Source organism: Ailuropoda melanoleuca, chromosome 6 (genome assembly GCF_002007445.2).
Source record: "Ailuropoda melanoleuca isolate Jingjing chromosome 6, ASM200744v2, whole genome shotgun sequence".
Taxonomy (NCBI): domain Eukaryota; kingdom Metazoa; phylum Chordata; class Mammalia; order Carnivora; family Ursidae; genus Ailuropoda; species Ailuropoda melanoleuca.
Genome location: NC_048223.1, coordinates 88,668,626 through 88,682,979, shown reverse-complemented (window position 1 = coordinate 88,682,979; position 14,354 = coordinate 88,668,626). Strand labels below are relative to the sequence as shown.

General features: G+C 36.4%; 1 protein-coding gene across 9 annotated transcripts in view; it reads left to right on the top strand.

The window, feature by feature from the left end:
- PTPN20 (protein tyrosine phosphatase non-receptor type 20) overlaps positions 1-14,354 on the top strand; it is a 101,401-nt gene that overhangs the window by 46,927 nt on the left and 40,120 nt on the right. For 4 of the 9 annotated variants that reach the window (XM_034662831.1, XM_034662828.1, XM_034662830.1 and 1 more), the window contains 2 exons: positions 5,160-5,257; positions 7,721-7,830. The exons of 4 other annotated variants lie outside the window; for them this stretch is intronic. In XM_034662831.1, the coding sequence (XP_034518722.1) occupies positions 5,160-5,257; positions 7,721-7,830 (208 nt within the window). Of the gene's footprint in view, positions 1-5,159; positions 5,258-7,720; positions 7,831-14,354 lie in introns of those variants that run through there. One more of the 9 variants, XM_034662834.1, reaches the window with a different exon arrangement.

Here is a 14,354-nt window from a genome sequence, read left to right as displayed (position 1 = left end):
GACCTGACATCTTGGTAATTTGGTATATTTCTCCTTGCGCCTTCTTAGCGTTGTTAGCCAAATCACATTTCACTCAAAGACATATTAGTCCTAAGTGAGCCTTTAATTTGAATTGCAGCCATCTAAAACAGTTTGCTTCTTGGATAAATGTAATCAAGTTGATTTTGAAGTGTGACTTGAAATATGTCTCAGGTTTAAATTATGGTAAGAATTCTCACCCAGGTGATGTCACTTTTTCTTAGTAAATGAGTTGTAAGAAAATGGGTTTTTAAACGTGTCTTGTTGGAGATGAGAGGGATTATGTTGGTGCAATAGTGCTGTTCTCTTTCTTTTCCTCCATCCCATTTCATTCACAATTTTCACATTCCTTTTTAATTCTCCTGAAATTAATGTTTAAGAATTCGTTTTACCAATTAGGATTGATAAACTAGTTTTCAGGACAAGGCCAACTCTGTAGAACTCATTCAATTTGGTGGTCATCTGTGTAGTGTAAAGAGAAGAAATCTTTGAGGGACATTTTCCCTTGATTTTTTTTTTTTAAAGATTTAAATTCTTGGGCATCTGTGTGGCTCAGTCAGTTAAGCAACTGCCTTCAGCTTAGGTCATGATTCTGGAGTCCTGGGATCAAGTCCCCCATCCAGGCTCCCTGCTCAGCAGGGAGTGTCTTCTCTCTCTGACCCTCCCTTCTCTCATGCTCTCTCTCTCACTCTGTCTCTCTCAAATTAATAAATCTTTTAAAAAAATAACGATTTAATTTTTTTAAAGATTTTACTTATTTATTTGTGTGAGAGAGAGAGAGCACAAGCAGGGGGAGTGGCAGGCAGAGGGAGAGGCAGGCTCCTGGCTAAGCAAGCAGCCCAGTGCAGGACTCGATCCCAGGACCCTGGGATCATGACCTGAGCTGAAGGCAGGTGCTTAACCAACTGAGCCACCCAGGTGTCCCTTCCCTTGATGTTTTAAAGTAAAAGAATTAAAATACACAGAGCAACACTAACAAAAGAGAACTAATGTAGCTATAGTAATATCAGACCAAAAGACTTAAAAGCATAAAGTATTAGGCTTTACAGGTCACTATATAATACTAAAAGGTTTAGTTCACAAGGAAGATATAAAATTCTAAATTTATAAGCACCAGAATATATAAATCAGTATTGGACAGAATTACAAGAAAGAATTGATTAAATTCACTGTGATAGTGGACCATTTAAAAAGATCTCTTTTATTAAAAGAATAGACAATAGTTAAAAGAGTATAGAAATTATAAAAAAAATTAGCCAGATAGATAGAGCAAACATATCTATAGAACATCCAAAAGTTAGAGAACATACATTCTTTTCAAGCATACATGGACCACTTATAAAAATTTACCATGTACCAAATCAAAATACATCTCAGCCAATTTTAAATAATCTTTATAGTACTGACTGTGGCCTCTGACATAAGAAATCCTATTGGAAGTCAACCACAAGTAGATAAAACACACATTTGGAAATTAAAGACATACTCAAAACTCATGCGTCAAAGAAGAAGTCATAGTGGAAATTTAAAATATTTACAATAGAATAAATATAAAATTACTGTATATAAAAATGTGTGGTTTTCTCATTGTGCAGTAGTTAGCGCATGTATACCAAATATCAAATTATCTACCATAATAGATTATACCATTATATGTACAATGGTACCAGCTATAAAGTATGTAGGAGTCAATCTAAGAAAAGATATGAAGTACTTTTCTTGAGAATATTTAAAAATATTTTGTTGTATAGCTATATCATATTAATGGATAATAAGTCTTAATAAATGAACAAAACAATTATCCCTAATTTATTTATTTATCTTTTTAGAGATTTATTTATTTATTTATTTTAAAGAAAAGAGTGGGAGGAGGGGCAGAGGGAAAGGAAGAGGGAGGGAGAGACTCTCCTACAGACTCCCCACTGAGCATGGAGCCGGATGTGGGGCTCAATCCCACAACCCTGAGATTATGACCTGAGTCAATATCAAGAGTCAGATGCCCAACCACCTGAGCCACCCAGGTGTCCTAGATATCCCTAATTTAAACTACAAAATGAGTTTAACTTAATTTCAGTAAAATTTTCAAAGGTGTGTGTGTGTGATTTGATCAGCTGATTAAAAAACTTTTGGGAAGGGGCGCCTGGGTGGCACAGCGGTTAAGCGTCTGCCTTCGGCTCAGGGCGTGATCCCGGCGTTCTGGGATCGAGCCCCACATCAGGCTCCTCCGCTATGAGCCTGCTTCTTCCTCCCTCTCCCCCTGCTTGTGTTCCCTCTCTTGCTGGCTGTCTCTATCTCTGTCAAATAAATAAATAAAAAATCTTTAAAAAAAATAAAAAAATAAAAAACTTTTGGGAAAACAGGAGGTCAAGAATAGGCAAGACAGTATTAGGAAAGGAAGCAAGAGTATATATGTGGTGGAGAGGCCACTGGCACTGCAGGTTGTCAAGGCTTATTATAAAGCTATATAGGAATTAAAGAAATGAGGTAATACAAGAGGAAGTGGCAAATAAGACCAATGAAACTGCATAGAAATTCCAGAAAAACACCCATGCACCTATGGGAACTTTTTAAAAAGATTTTATTTATTCATTTAAGAGAGAGAGCACAAGCAAGGGGAGAGGCAGAGGGAGAGGGAGAAGCAGACTCTCTGCTGAGCAGGGAGCCCGACGCAGGGCTCGATCCCAGGACCCTGAGATCATGACTTGAGCCAAAGGCAGACACTTAACCATCTGAGCCATCCAGGTGCCCCTGGAACTTTTTATGTGACAGGTGACATTGTAGATTTCTGCAGTGGTCTCAATTAATGGTGTGGTACAATTAATGGTGTGGTACAATTGGTTATTTCAATAGGGCAAATAAAATGCATTACTACCTGTGAGTAAATTCAGTTGGAATTGACCTGTCTATTAAAAGAATTTACAGAATCTTTTCTTCTTCCCATTGAGGAAATGATCTTGTGTTAGCCTTCCAGCACCCTGTTTCTCTGAAAACCTGATAAAGGTGGACTGTCAGCTGTGTTACCAGGTGGCATCGGTCATGGTAAAAATGACCCCTAGACTGGGAGGATTATGACCAGGACAATAATGTCTTGTTAAGAGTACAAATGGAGTGAATGTGGGAATCCCCTTGGTGTGAGCCCGAAGTTAGGTTCATGAATTATCATAAGATATACTGGTTCCTGTGTAGCTTGAGGTTTCTAAGCCAGAGGGACTTAGCTACACACCCATGTGGTCTCATTGCATGACACCTAAGCTTACACTAGAATGCTGTTAGGGCTCCTGATGAGGGCGAGCTGTTCTGCTGACATGTTGTGGCTCTTCACCTGTATCCTTTGCAAAGCTCATCTGGTACTGGGTGTGGCCTCCTGGATCTTGTGAATGTCCCGTTGAATACAAGATCCCTGTTGGTGGTTGAGCAGAGTGGGCAGGGTACACTTTACACTGAAACTGATTTTAGGTGAATTAAATCCCCAAATATTGAAAGCAAATGTTGAAAAAGTTTTAAAATTATTTGAGAGTTGGTATTTTTCTTACTCGTGTAGGGAAGGACTTTTAATTATTTTTTTATTTGGATTTTTATTTTTCTACTTATTTTCATTTGAGTATAGTTGAGACATAACGTTACATTAGTTTTTGGTGTCCAACATGGTGATGCAGCAACTCTGTGTATTAGGGTATGCTCACCACAAGGAAGGACGTTTTATGTTTTATATATTATTCAAAATGGCAATTAGCTAATCCACCAGAATTTAATATATTTAGCAAACTACTGCTAAAATATAAGTTAACTTTATATTTCAAGCAGTCCTTATTCATATTAGGCTAAAAACAGTAAGTTATGTTTTGACTTATTCAACCAAATGAATAGGCTTGGTAAGAGTGCTGGGTAGTTGTTTACATCTTTCCATTAACATGCTTGTTTCTAAAATTGATTGTGTTTGGGTCCATGTTCTGAAATGATGGCTGTAGGTATTCCCACAAAAGGTATTCTAGGTCTAAGAAGTTTCATGGAATAAGCAAAACACATGCACACACACACGTAAACATATTAGCAAGAGGGGAAGATTAAGAAGTTCTACACAATCTGTGTCAAAGACACTTCAGAAGAGATGAAAATACATGGGATAGGCTATGGCTTGACATGTGGCATGAGAAGTAGGTATGAGATGACAGTGGTCAGTTAGGCAGAGGCAGACCATGGAAAGCTGCCTGGACTTTGGATCTGCTGTTTCTTTTGCTCGGGATGCTTCCCTTTCTCTTTGCTTAGCTCTTCCTTTTATCTTTTAGGTACATGGCAGTTATATATCACCATACTCGGTTACTGCATTAACACACCGGCTGTAATTTGTATGTTTGCTTGTGTATTTTCTTTCTCCTCACGAGCATATACATGCTCCGCAAGGACAGAACACACACCTCTCATGTTCACTGTTTCATCCATAGCACTTAGAGCAGTTATCTGTGCATACCAGGTCCTCAGAAAAGATTTGTCAAATGAATTGATTAATTGAAGCAGAATTACTGAATCTTTGTTTTAATGTGATTTCTCCCTCTAATTACACTCAATTTTTTTTAATTATACAGGGCTCTGAATGCAACAGAATGGACTGAAGTCTATGGGACTGAAGTCTATGGGGACACCAAAATCTCATGGCAGAGACAGAATTACTGGATTAGATTATATAAGCACTAAAATAAAGATAAACATAGTGCTAAGAATTTTGTATTTACAGTAAACCAAATGTGATAAGCATTCGCTATGAGAGTCTTCCCTGAGCTACAGTGATAATTTTTTTTAATCAAAAATGAAGCTTATTTTTGCCAACTTTTGGAAAATAACTTGGGTGATTCAATAAAAATTCATTTGTGTGTGCATAGTACTTTATACTCTGTTTTGACAGATTGTAAAATATTTAATAGGGAGCAATACATTTCAATAGAAATCACTGACCATGATTGTGGTTTTAATTCTAATTTAATTTAATTTTAATTTTAATTTAATTTTAATTCTATTATTGAAGACTTTATTGCTCTTCTTAAGCTATAGACATCATATTTCGTTTANATAGACATCATATTTCTTTTAAACTATACATTCCTAAAATCATAGGCATAATTTTCTTTTCTTTCTTATTTCTGTAGGTTTTGAAAAATGCAGATAGCTCAGAGAAGGTAAACCTCTCTGTTCAGAATTTCCAACACAGTAATTATGATGATCTTTTTAAAGATGCTTCAGAAAGGTATAACCAATATGCTTATTTAGTGAGCTTTCTGTTCATTCATGCTCGTAGCCCTCTCAGTGGAGACAGTGAATAACGGCCCTCAAATGTTTGATTAGTTTCTCAAGATATAACTCTTTGTAGTAAGTACAACTTGATTTGGCAAGAAATGGGTTGTATTTATGATGCCATAAATGTGGTATTAACACAAGAAAAAGATACTCCTAAAGAATTTCTCTGTCATCTCAACAATTATGCAGTTCCAGAGCCTTTGTAAATGTGTTGGGAGCTTTGGAGAGGGCAGTATACTTGAGGTAAGGTAAAGCACAGGACACAATTAATTCTACTAGAAATTATATATATTTCCAAGAAAGGAAATACTGTGCTAGAAACAATAGAACTGTTAGCATGGTGAATTCTTGGTACTATATATGAAAACATTTAAAGAACCAAGAGAAAAATAAATTTCCATTAGAAAAACAAAAGAAACAATAGCATTCATGCTTATAAAATGTTCAAATTTAGGTGTTGCATGCAAAATCATATCAAAGAAGAGAACATTTTAATGAGCCATATTGCCATTGAGATTTATAAGTAACATTAACTGTAGTCACTGGAATAGCATCGCATAATAATGTGTATAACAAAGCTTGAATATACAACTTTCAGAAGTGCATTAAGTGAACAAATAAATAATTCAAAAGGCATTTTGAGATCCTATTATATGCTAATAGTATATACCAATTATTAGATGCTAATTATATACTAAGCACTATATACAAATGCAAAATATTGCATAGTTCTTGCCCTTTATGGTTTAATTAGGGAAACAGATATGTAAAAGACAAATTTAAATACAATGTAGTAAGTATTATTATAGAGCCAAAGTCCAAGGATTGTGAATACAGAAGACAGAAATATGCATGGGGGGAGTTTTTTCACCAGCTTCTTTGAATAAATATTTAGGTTGGATTTAGGATCTTAAGTAGAAATCTAGAAGAGCAGGGGAAAAGGAAGGGAAGAAAATTTGAAGCTCGGGGAAGAAGTTTGTACAAAGATAAGAAGTTGTGAAAATACCTTATTAATGGTGAGAAATGTTATGTGTTAAGAGCTGTAGGGTACCTGTGAATTGGAATGCCCAGAAGCTCGAGAGGATGAGGTAGAGCCAAAAATATAATGTGGGCCAGACTGTGAAGGAACTTGATATGCATGAGACCAAGGAGTATATATTTTAGTCAGTTTGTTAGAATTAAAAGGAAGTACAGGTGGAATTTTTCTTGTATTCATGCATATGTCTGTCTACCCATCTAGGAAGAGGATTGCGGGTAGCAAGGTGGATGATATCTGGCAAGAAATGGGGAACAATTAGATATTTATAGTAATCCAAAAAAGGATGAGAAGGAGAAAGAATAAGAAACTTGAAATGACTCACAGAAGCAAAAGAAAAAGGCATTTGTTTTGTTAAGGTTAAAGCATAAGATGTGCAAAAGAGATTAGTACGGATGACGATGGAAAAGTAGGAAGGGGCCAGATTGCCAGTAACTTAAACTGTGAGGGGCCTGGGTTTTTCCTGAAGTTGGTGGGTGGGAGAATGAAATTTGAATTTAGGGAGAGTTTTCTCTAGACGTTGGAGATTAGAACCAGAAATCACATTAGGAGGCTTCTGTTAAGTGGGGTTGCAGATGAAAGTGCAACAAGTCAGTGGGGTAGTGAGAAGCTGGACAGGAACAGAAAGAGAGTGTGGCTAGTATTGGAAAGAAAAATTTGTTAAGAGAAAGTTGAAAAGGGTTTCTGTTTTTAAGATCAGGGAGAATCAAGTATTCTTATGTTATGGAAGAATTTATACATGGGGGAGATTATATATAAGAAAAAATAATTTTAGAGAAAATGTCTAGGAGACAGAAGGCACAGAGTTGAATGTGGAAGGATTAATTCTGATCAGGGAGAAAGTAAGGAATAATTGAAAATGTTGATGTATCTAAGTACACATTTTAAAGTAAGTTGAACATGTTCTTGCTTTCTGGCTTACATTTTCTAGAAGAGCTACATTTTTACAAAGGCAGAGAATTAAGATAGGGTCTACATGAGGATGGTGGTTCAGAATTAGCTGCCATGGAAGAAAGGTAGAGGAAACTCGACAGGGGCATACCTGTGTTTTCTGGATGGCTTTCTGTTGATATCAGAAACCCCAGTGACCTCAGTACTTTTTTCCCACAGCCGAGGTAAAGGAGGCTAGTTGATCCAAAATGGCTAGTTTGCAAGCCAGGCAAATGTGAGAAGAGATAGAGTATTGTGATCAGACGTTGGGACTTGGGAATGATCTCGGTGGAGGTGGGCCAGCTCCAGGGGCTGACAACAGAAGCACATAGCTGAACTAGAATGGAGATGAATGTCAACTGAATAATTAATCTAGATTATCAGAGATTCATTAATAAATTTATATATTCTTTGAAACAATGAACAAATACATAAATTTCTTTCTAGTGAGAGTGAGAGCATATTTGCCCCCGGTAGCTCCTTTCTAAGAGACAAGTGGAGCAGTGAGGATGAAGAGCTTGCAGGCCCGTCCCAGACCATCCATTCTGAGCTTTCCGGTAGGACTGCATCCTATTTCTATTAGCACATTCTTGAAGAGGCTATATTTCAGAGGTATGAACAAAGGAATTTCTAATATGAATGCAGGAAAGAGCTAGGAAAACTTTTTTAGATGGGGAAAGCATGGTTTTCTAGGATTTTTTTTTTAAGAATGAAGAAAATGGGGGCGCCTGGGTGGCTCAGTCATTAAGCGTCTGCCTTCGGCTCAGGGCATGATCCTGGTGCTCTGGGATCGAGCCCCACATCAGGCTTCTCCGCTGGGAGCCTGCTTCTTCCTCTCCCACTCCCCCTGCTTGTGTTCCCTCTCTCGCTGGCTGTCTCTCTCTCTGTCAAATAAATAAAATCTTAAAAAAAAAAAAAAGAATGAAGAAAATGCTCCACACCCCACCTTTGTCAGGGCAAATTTCTCCTGTTTTAAAAATATTTTAATATATCAAACATGTCAGTTTAATGAAATGAGCTATTTATATTTTCTTATACTAGGAATTACAGAGTTGTATAGTTGCATATGACCTGCTTCCTCATTTTCTTCATTTTAATTTGTTGCACAGTATATACTTTATAAGGGAAATAAAAACTTTTTTTGATTACACATAATCATAAATTGTAAGGAAAAAAGAAAATATAGATATGAATAAAAAATAATACTGAAGAATATTCAAAATTTTATGTATATATGTATTTACATTTGTATATAATGTAAATATAAATATAATCATGAACATATATAGATTTATACATATATAAAGTATAAAAATTATAAATATAAAAACATAAATTTCTATATATGTAAAATGTGTGTGTGTGAGGTTGGGGAATCCCATACCTCAAAAACCTTGTAGCTAGAGAGGATTATAGAGATCATGCATTTCAACCTTAGATCAAGTGCCAGAATCATCTTCTTTAATGATGCTTTTAAATTTGGAAAATGTCAAATCTAATTAAGGCAGTCTCACACTGTGTAATTATTAAAATACAGGTCTGACACAAAAATAGTTTACAAGAAAATACTTTTTAAATATTGATTTATAATTTACATATGGTAAAATTCATCCTTTTATCATACAGATCTGGGAGGTAGACAAAGGTCTGCCACCACCATCAAGATACAGTGCATTTCCTTCACCCTTCATATTTCTCGTATGCTCCTTTGTAGTTAGTCATCCCCTCACCCCAGCACCAGCACCTGGCAACCAGTAATCTGTTTTTGTTCTTGTTAGTTTTGTCTTTTCCAAAGTGTCGTATAAATAGAATCATAAATGTGCTGCCTTTTGAGTGCTGTTGATATTTGTTTCCACTGTTGCTTTTAATGGTATTTATTTATTTTTTTCTGATTAGTGTTCCATTGTATAGCTATACCAGTTTGTTTATCTATACAGCAGTGGAGGGTCATTTGGGTGTTTCCATATTTTGACAATTAAGGATAAAAGCACTGCAAACATTCACATACTGGTTTTGTGTATCTACATTTCCATTTTTTTAAAGGTAAATATATCTAGGAGTGGGATTTTTGAGTCATAAGCATGTAACTGATAGACTGTTTTCCAAAGGGGCTGTAACTGTATGCATTTTATCTTTTTTCCTCCTACTCTTTTCTCTTTTGTGTTTTGGTTTAAGATAATTTTTATCAATTCATCTGCAAATTTATTGACTCTTTCCTCAGCTTTGTTTGTTCACTAACAAATGAGCCCATTTGAAAACATTCTTTAACTCTCTTACAAAGTTTTTATTTATTTATTTATTTATTTATTTGAGAGAGAGTGTGCTCCCAAGCCAGCAGGAGTATGGGGGAGGGGCAGACGGAGAGGGAGAAGCGGGCTTCTGGCTGAGCGGAAGCCCTGTATGGGGCTCAATCCCAGGACCTCCTGAGATCATGACCTGAGCTGAAGGCAGACTGAGCCACCCAGGTGCCCATCTTACAAAGTTTTTTATTGAGAAAACTTCCATTTGACTTTATCTTACAGTTTCCATCTCTTTTCAAATTCCCTATCTGTTCATGCATTTTGTCCACCTTTTCCATAAGAGCTTAAACATACTAATCATAGTTATTTAGAATTCCCTTTCTCATGATTTTAACACATGGGTCATATTTCTAAGTTTTTTTCTTTAGAATTGCCTTGTTTTTTTGACAGTGATTTTGTTATTGCTGCTGCTGCTTGTATGCCTTGTAAATTTTGATAGGCTGTTGATGTTGGGTATAGAAAAGTAGAAACTGAGGTAAGTAGAATTTATGCCTGGAAATAGTCATGCCTGTTCCTCTGCTAGGCCATTAGTGTAGGTTCTTGATTTAGCGTGTTTGGGACATGAGCTGGATTTTGGTTTTGTGTTGCTGTTATTACCTACAGTAAACTATTGACTTTAAAATTTCTCAAGATTTAAATTGTACTTAGGGTGGCAACTGCAATGCTAGAGAGTTTCTCTTCACATTCCTGTTCCATCCTTAGCTTTAAGCCTTCCGTGTGTACCTGTGGTTCAGAAGCGCTCTTCCCCACACTCATGCCCCTGCTCTAGTGGTGGCCTGGTGCTGGCTGGCCTGGGCAGGAGGGCAGAGTTCTTTGTGGTCATAGTCCAGTCTCGCCCTTTGGCAGATTTTCTGTTCCTGGTTGTGAGGAGAGCAGCTTTGTCAGTGATGCTGTCTCTCCCCATTATGACATTCAAATTCTGCTTTGTATTTTTGGCAGGTTTCCTGTGGGAGGTTTCCTGTTCCTTGCTTAGTGGTAGGAGACTGGGGATAGTATCGCTATAGGATCCTGAGCTCAGGACAGTTTCCTGCCTTTCCTCCAGGAGTAGAATGTTTTTCTTTAGCTTTTTCCAGCTGCATTGGTTCTTCACCTGTGCACAACAGGGTTTGCTGCTAGTCCTCCTTCAATGGAAGACTTTTGTTGTCTGGGGAGGGGATAGGTCCAAATAGGGCTTTATGCATTTTCCACAGTGGCTGTGACTCTTCTCTAAGCCTGTGCCACTGAGGGAGGGATTCCTTCCATTTCCATCTCCGTGTTCAGGTTTTTTTATGAGTACTTATTAGAGGCCTGTTGAGTCTGCAAGGGTGTTGCAAACTCTCTAGTATGTGTAGCTTCCTGAAATTCTGTGCTGTCACACTAGGCCACTTTCAGCCTTCAGCAAAGTAGTAAGCTGTTTTACCTGAATTCTTCTTTTCCATCTTATGGAAATAACTATATATTAACCCATTCTCCTGTTGACTTTTTTCCCATTACTAATCTGCAACATGTATTCTTTTACATATTTCCTATGTACTAGTGCTTTTTTTTTGTTAGATTCCCTTGGTAAGTCAAGGTATATCTTCATTTTGTATTTTAATAGGTAATATCAGACTCCTTTCCAGAGGTTAGAGTGATTTATTCTTGCTCTAGCTGTTTTGAAGGGTCCAGTTTCCTGTATTTTTATCATCACTAGATAACCCTTTTCCTAACTTTTGCCAATCTGATGAATGAAAAATAGCAGTTCTTTGTTACTATAACTCACATTATCCTGATGGCTTATGAGAACGAATATTTTATTGTTTGTTTATTAGCCTCTTTCATTTGCATATTTGTATCCTTTGCCATTTTTTTTTCTTACTATTTTGTAGCAGCTCTTTACATTTTGGAAGTCCTAACATCTTGTCTGTCTGACAAATATAAATTCTTCTCCTGCCCCATACCTAAGAAGGGAGACCTTCATAACCATTGTGGGTTTCTAGAATGTTTAGAAAGTTCTTTACTGGAGGAATGTACAAATACTCTCTTAAATTTCTCCCAGAATTTCCATTCATTCATTCATTCATTCATTTTTACTTAGATCACTAATCTCTGCTGTTAATTGCGTAGTGTGGTAGACCTGTAGGAAATGGACTAGACAATTATACCAGCACCATTCACTAAGCCATTTTCCCAGTTAAATTTAAATATACATTTATCACATATTAAATTCCCAAAACTGTTTGGTTCCTTTTCTGTTCTCCAAACTTTTCCACTGATTTGTCTTGTTTGTTCCTGTGGACATATTATTCTGTTTTGTTTATAGTAGTTGTAAGCAATATCTAGAAAGGCAAATCTTCCCCTTAATTTTTAAGAAATAAATGTAAAGGGGATTAAGAGGTACAGACTTCCAGTAATAAACAAGTCATGGGGATATAATATAAAGCTATAGGGAATGTAGGCAATAATATTGTAATAACTTTGGTGACAGATGGTAAATAGACTTATTACGGGGATTATCTCATAATATATAAAGATATCAAATTACTATACTCCTGAAACTAATAGGATATTGTATGTCAATTATAATTCAATCAAAAAATTTTACAGGCTGTTTGGGCTATTGCTACCTATGGTGTTTTAAATTATTTTGTTCATTCCCATGTAAATCCTTTTGTTTTTTTCTTTCCCCAAATTTTTGTTTAAATTCTACTTAGTTAACATACAGTGTAATATTAATTTCAGTTGTAGAATTTAGTGATTCATCAATTACATACAACACCCAGCACTCATCACAAGAAATGCTCTCCTTAATACCCATCACCTGTTTAACCCATCCCTGCACCCACCTCCCCTCCAGTAGCCCTCAGTTTGTTTTACATAGTTAGGAGTCTGTTTCTCCCTCCATGTTCTTTTGTTTTGTTTCTTAAATTCCACATGTGAGTGAAATCATATGGCATTTGTCCTTCTCTCACTGACTTACTTCTCTTAGCATCATACTCTCTAGCTCCATCCACTTCATTGCAAATGGCAAGATTTCATTCATTTTAATATGGCTGAGTAATAGTCCAGTGTGTGTGTATGTGTGTGTGTGTATACACACACACACACATACACACACACACACACACACATCTTCTTTATCCATTTTCTTTATCCATTCATCAGTTGATATACATTGGGCTCCTTCCATAATTTGGCTGTTGTTGATAATGCTTCTATAAACATCGGGGTACATGTATACTCATGTAAACCCTTTTGAAATTCAGATTAGAGTGGCATGACATTTATATTCATTTGGGAAATACTGGCATTTTGTGATACTAAGTTTTCCCCTCTATGTAAAGAATGAAGTGTGTCAGGAGGTCGGCTATCATGTGTGTGAACTACAAAATGGCTATTTGGAAGGTTCACCTTCTAAAGTCTCACATAAGAACCTCTTTTGTCAGCCTTCTTAACTGGAAACATTTGGGAAATAGAGTTCTTGGAGAAGTAGTTCAGCCTAGTCATGTTGACATATTGCAGAGTGGCCACAGTCCATCTTTTGTCAACTTGGCACCCATACACATCTCTTTAAACCATACTTGATCTCCATGCAATACATGCCCTCCTTAATACCCTTCACCGGAGGTATTGCATGGGGCACTGGGTGTTAAACGCAAACAATGAATCATGGAACACTATATCAAAAACTAATGATGTACTGTATGGTGACTAACATATCATAATTATAAAAATAAATTAGAAAAATGATTTTGACAAAGATAAAAAAATACCTAATCTCCAAATAAAAACATTATTCTTCCATCTACGATCATACAGTTAACCTGTGGGCAAGTGAAAACACGCTCTCACCCTATCCTCAAAAGAGGATATGAAAATCCCCTTTTTGGTCTTTGATTGATGTCTTTCTTCTTCAGCTGATTAATACTCCCCTTTAATATACTGTAAAAGAAAACAAAAATATTTGGCTAAATTATATATTTGAATGTATATGATATATATATCTATAATGCTTATACATATAATATATATCATATACATGTATTATAGATATATATATATAAAATCAGATATTTATCTATACAAAATCAGATATAAAATTGTAACTATTACATCCGCATTTGTGCAACTGGTTGCAAGGTTGCATCTGGTAGAACTTCCTTCTTCTACCCATTCCATATTCTCTTTGACCTCAGCAAGCGCCTGAGTTGGTTGTGGTTCCTTGTCTGGTAGGGTGACACAATCCTTCATTCCTAAAAGGTCTAAGCTAGTAGCAGTCATGTCTAAATTTTGTTGTTATAGTTTTACATTGACTTTAATCAGTGTAAAGGCACCCTAGAAGATCACCTGCATTCTAGACATACTCCTTCTTATCCCTACTATTTAGTAGATACCCAATTTCCCCTTGATATTTAGAATTAGTTTTATTGAGCAATATAGTAACCCATCTTTACCTATCAGTTCAGTAAGCATGAGGAACCTAAAATGGCCTGGTGGCATTCTCAACTTCTAACTCAATGGGATCATTGTTGTGTTTCCTGATGGAAGCATTTCTCACTCTGTTTAGGTCTGCTTTGATTTCTTTCATCAGTAATTAGTGTTTCATAGTTTTAAACATACAGATCTTGTACATATTTTGTTAGATTTTTATCTAAGTATCTTCTATGTTTTGGTGCTATTATAAAGGGGACTTTAAAAAATACTTTGGGGCTTCTGGGTGGCTCAGTTGATTAAGCAGCTGCCTTTGGCCCAGGTCATGATCTTGGGGTCCTGGGATCAGGTCCTGCGTCAGGCTCTCAGCTCAGTGGGGAGTCTGCTTCTCC